The sequence below is a fragment of the Postia placenta genome (assembly GCF_002117355.1).
Source record: "Postia placenta MAD-698-R-SB12 unplaced genomic scaffold POSPLAscaffold_11, whole genome shotgun sequence".
Taxonomy (NCBI): domain Eukaryota; kingdom Fungi; phylum Basidiomycota; class Agaricomycetes; order Polyporales; family Adustoporiaceae; genus Rhodonia; species Rhodonia placenta.
In genome coordinates, this window is record NW_020169842.1 from 354,236 (window position 1) to 358,485 (window position 4,250).

General features: G+C 53.3%; 2 protein-coding genes across 2 annotated transcripts; both read right to left on the reverse strand.

Moving 5' to 3' along the window:
• Positions 1-2,231: 2,231 nt before the first annotated feature.
• Positions 2,232-3,022, reverse strand: POSPLADRAFT_1149570 (hypothetical protein; the record flags this gene model as incomplete). Its single annotated transcript, XM_024486321.1, has 2 exons — positions 2,232-2,391; positions 2,658-3,022. The coding sequence occupies 2 exons, from the start codon at positions 3,020-3,022 to the stop codon at positions 2,232-2,234; spliced, it is 525 nt and encodes a 174-aa protein (XP_024336519.1).
• Positions 3,023-3,063: 41 nt separating this feature from the next.
• POSPLADRAFT_1059028 (hypothetical protein) lies at positions 3,064-3,748 on the reverse strand (the record flags this gene model as incomplete). The annotated part of the gene is made up of 2 exons (XM_024481112.1): positions 3,064-3,405; positions 3,443-3,748. 2 exons carry the CDS (start codon positions 3,746-3,748, stop codon positions 3,064-3,066), a joined length of 648 nt encoding a protein of 215 aa, XP_024336520.1.
• Positions 3,749-4,250: the final 502 nt, after the last annotated feature.

Consider the following 4,250-nt stretch of genomic DNA (forward strand, 5'->3'; position numbering starts at 1 on the left):
CTCAACTTCCAGCCAATGCCATCGCCGCTGACTGAAGCATGCTGCCGCTCCGGGTGGGAGATGGGCAAGGGCACCTCGCATGAGGTCATGCGCCGTTGAGGGGGGGGTAATGTCATGAGTTGACACGGCGTCTAGCCGTTTTTTAATTTTTTTCCTTTTTGCGGGCTCGAACCCGCGACCTCTGTACTACATGCCTGATACGGACGCATCATATCTACTGTACAATTAGATTAGATGGGGCGGCAGTGCACGGCACAGCTCGGGCTCCGCTGACACAGCCTCTCTGACTCACCGGCCCCTGGGGCCGCGTCAGCATGCTGTGCACGGACCAGCTGCGCACGGACCAGTGCGCACAGCCTGCCCTTATCTCCCCATGTATATAAGCCGGCCTCTGCTGCCCTAGGGACCTCAGTTTCGACCTCTTGTCCCTAGGTCAGTAAGCTCCTGTATCCTCTTACTTACCTTACACTAACTAATACATTTCTTGTCCCTAGCCTTAGGTTTGAGCATCGCTCACCATCGCTTCGGTGAGAATCAGTCGGACGCCCCTAGCTATAGGTTTTCCTCAGTCGCTTGACCTCAAGTCGCGACATCGCCACCGAACACATAGCCGACATAGTCGACTTTGGGGACGTCCCACTTGCATTTCTCAGGCTTCAGGAATAGATCATTATCCTGAAGGCAGCGTAGAACCTCACGTGTGACCCTCTCATGTTCCTCCTTGTTGGTGGAGAAGATGAGTATATCGTCCAGGTACACGAGGATCTTTCTGCCGACGATGAGATCATGGAAGATCTCATTCATCATTGCCTGGAAAGTGGCAGGGGAGTTGGTGAGGCCGAAGAACATCACCAGGGGTTTGTACAGCCCCCGGTTAGTCACAAAGGCCGCTTTCCACTCGTCACCGGCTTTGATCCGGACGTTGTTGTATCCCCATTGGACATCAAACTTCGTAAAGAGTGTAGTGCTGTGGAGCTTGTCCACCATTTCAGTGATCAGCGGCAGAGGGTAGTGATTTTTAACAGTGATCGTGTTCAACTGGCAGTAGTCTTGTAAGGGTCGAAGTGTCCCTTCCTTCTTTTTGATGAAGAAAAAGGGGGACGAGATGGGTGACTTCGATTCCCGTATGTAGCCCTTCACTAGTTGCTCCTTTAGGAACTTGTCTAGTTCCTCCTGCTCGTTGTTCGACAAGGGATACACCTTCGAATGGAATGTCGAGTAGCCGGGCACGAGTTTGATTGCGTGATCATAAGGCTTTCTTTCGGGTAGCCGTTCTGATGCTTCCTTCGAGAAGACCTTCAGAAACTCGTGGTACTGTTTGGGCACCGACTCCTTGGCGGTCTTAACGACCTTCTTCTTGATCTCTTCCTCAGCAAACAGCTGGGAGTACGTATGCCCTGCCGCGACAAACAGCTGAGGGGCGCTGGGAAGCGTGATACCTTGCTCCCAGGCTTCGATCAAGTCGGTCTCATCCCACTCTACTTCCACCGGATCTTCTTCGGGTTCGAAGTCCGGGAGTACCTTACTCCGGCAGGCGCCTATAACTGACTGTTTGGACTTCAGAGAACACCTGTGCGCTGCGGGCCTGACCCCCGTATCACGCGCAGTCACTGCTTGTTCCATTTGGCTAGCTTTCTTGGCGCTGCACGTTTCAGGGTAACGTGACAGTCTTAGGGAGCCTGTTTCCCAATTAATTTTGGGGTTGTGCTCTCGCAGCCAATCCAACCCAACAATTACATCCTCCGGACCAATGTCTGTAACCGTAAACACCGTCTTCTCAACGTGATCTCCTATCTGCATCTCGAGGACGGCTACCTCTGAGATGCTGCCATCTTTATTGAGGGTGCCATTGATATTGTATAGCAGAATCGGCTCCTTTAGCCTCCGCGTCTGCATCTTGTTTTCCGTAATGAATCGCTTGTTAATGAACTTCGTGGTGGCTCCGCTGTCCACTATAGCGATTATGTCCTTGTGCCATCTTTTCCCTTTGAGGCATACCGGGATGTGGAAGTGCTGGGACCCATGGTCCAACTTGTAAACATTTGCGGTCGCCAATACATTGTACAAATTATTATTACAAGGTCCGACGCGTGCGGCACGAAGCACGGACTGGATCAAAAAGACTTCTCCTTCATTGCCCGATAGTGCTCAAGCTCCTCGTGCATCGACTTCACCTGTGCGATCAAGTCCGCCAACTCGGTATTCGCTGGAGCGGCACTTGATACAACGGCCTATACTGTATTGATGCCTGACTCATAGACGACAAGCGAGGGCTTATGGACAGTGCGTCGTCCTGAAGATCGAGCGAGGAAGTCGAGAATGACCACTACCCCAAGTGGAGAGGAGCAAAGAGTTGAATAGATAACCAGGTCGAACTTAGGGTTCGACCGACTAATGGTACAACTACTTATACAAGTACCGACTGTGCACGGACCGTCGTGTCTGTATGGTCGCGTTAGTGAAGAAAGAAACACAGTGGTACGATGTCGAGTACAAAGTGCGCATGGACCCCATTATGTAAGCTACATAATGTTCAACCTGCGGGTGAGCGCTAAGATGGGCGCCAGTATGGGCGCTAGTAGTATAAGGAATAGAAAGGGAAAGACAAATGTTTCATTACCCCCCTGCCAGAGTCGAAGTCCCATTTGACTACTTACTGCTCCCCATCCCCAAACAACTCCCAGTCTATGCCGTCGTCCTGGTCTTCGTCGAACCACTCACCGTGTGTGTTCCTCCCCATGTCCTTCCATTCCTCACCCAAGAGGTGCTCCTGCCGTAGCCAGGGGTTGTCCCACATCCAGGAAGTAGTGTCGGGTGTCCAGTCGGGGTCGACTTTGCGAAAGACGATGGGTGTATCAGGTCGAGGACGTGAAGATCCCGCAATTGGGTTGGTCTGAGGTATGGGGTTAGTGCCGCGCAGTGGGGGAACGGGTATCGCCTTTGTCTGCTTCTCCTTCGCCTTCCTCTCCTTCGCCTTGTTGATGATCCCCTTGATGAACACGTTGTTGACGACCACCCCCATGTGTCACGCAGGTTCTTCAGGTGGTGTGGATATGTGTCGCTTCATCGGCCTGGTTCCGCACTTCCGCTCCAGGTGTCCAGGGGCTTCTTTTCCGCATCCTGTGCATCGTATGTCCAGACAGTCCCGTACCCAGTGTCGAGACGATCCGCATCGCCTGCAGCTTCCCTTCGGGGTCCAACCAGGGTTGGGTTGCCAGTCAGCCGGGATGGTAGTGCTTCGCGGGATGGCCCGGAGAAAAGGGGACGGGATCGGGGGTCATCTGAAGGTGGATGTCGGTAGGGGTGCAGGTAGAGGTAGGTACATGTTGGGGATGGCTCGTGGGATGAATTTGCTGTGCTGTGCCCGAATGTTGCATGGTAGCAGCGGTTGAAAGCAGTGGGCGACTTTCAGATTATCGAGTCAGATGAGCTCAGTGAGGACGCAGTCATCCTGCTGGCGTAGGAGCCATTTGTGGTGGTCGATGGCCTCGTCGGCTGCCTTGACAGCCTCGTCATAGTCGCGGCAGGCAGAGAGATATGCTTCTAGTGCAGCGCGGTCGGTGGCATTGGTCGCTTTGGGGTTGTGGGCTTTGAGCTTGTTGAAAATGTCGGTGAGGTTACTAAGGAGGAGCGTCAGCAAGGTGCTGTTGCTGACGTGGGTGTGCTTAGGGGTGTAGATTGAGATCCTTTTCCTGCCTTCGGTCGAGGGGGTGTTGAACTGGTCGAGGAACGAGAGGGTGGAAGACATGTTGGTGCAAGTGGGGATGTAGCGACTGGGTAGAGCTGCTGTCGACTCAGCTCAAGTTCTTCCTGTTCTTATACTCTGCCAACACTTCATCCGCTGTCCCAGTCAGGTTCGCTTCAGGTTCCCATGAGTCATCGGCTGTCAAGTAACCCTTCCACCTGACGCGATATTCCCGGTGTCGCATCCTCTTGTTCTTTCGGTGTCTGACAATGGCTTCGACTTCGTAGTTATCTTCACCCTCGATAAGGTCAGGAGGTGGCCTCGTGTAGTTCGGACCATGGATCTCCGTCTCCGAGTAGGGAGATAGAAGCCATTCGTGGAAAACGGGGTGGACTCGCCAGGTGCTAGGGAGGTCTAGCTTGTACGCAACCGTTCCAATCTTGTCTAGGACTTTGAACGGCCCTTCTCACCTCGGGGCTAGTTTCCTGGATGGGTACAGCAATTTCAGGTCCGAGAGTCTAGCCATACCAGCTGACCTTTATGGAAGGAACCCCCCTTCCTTTTT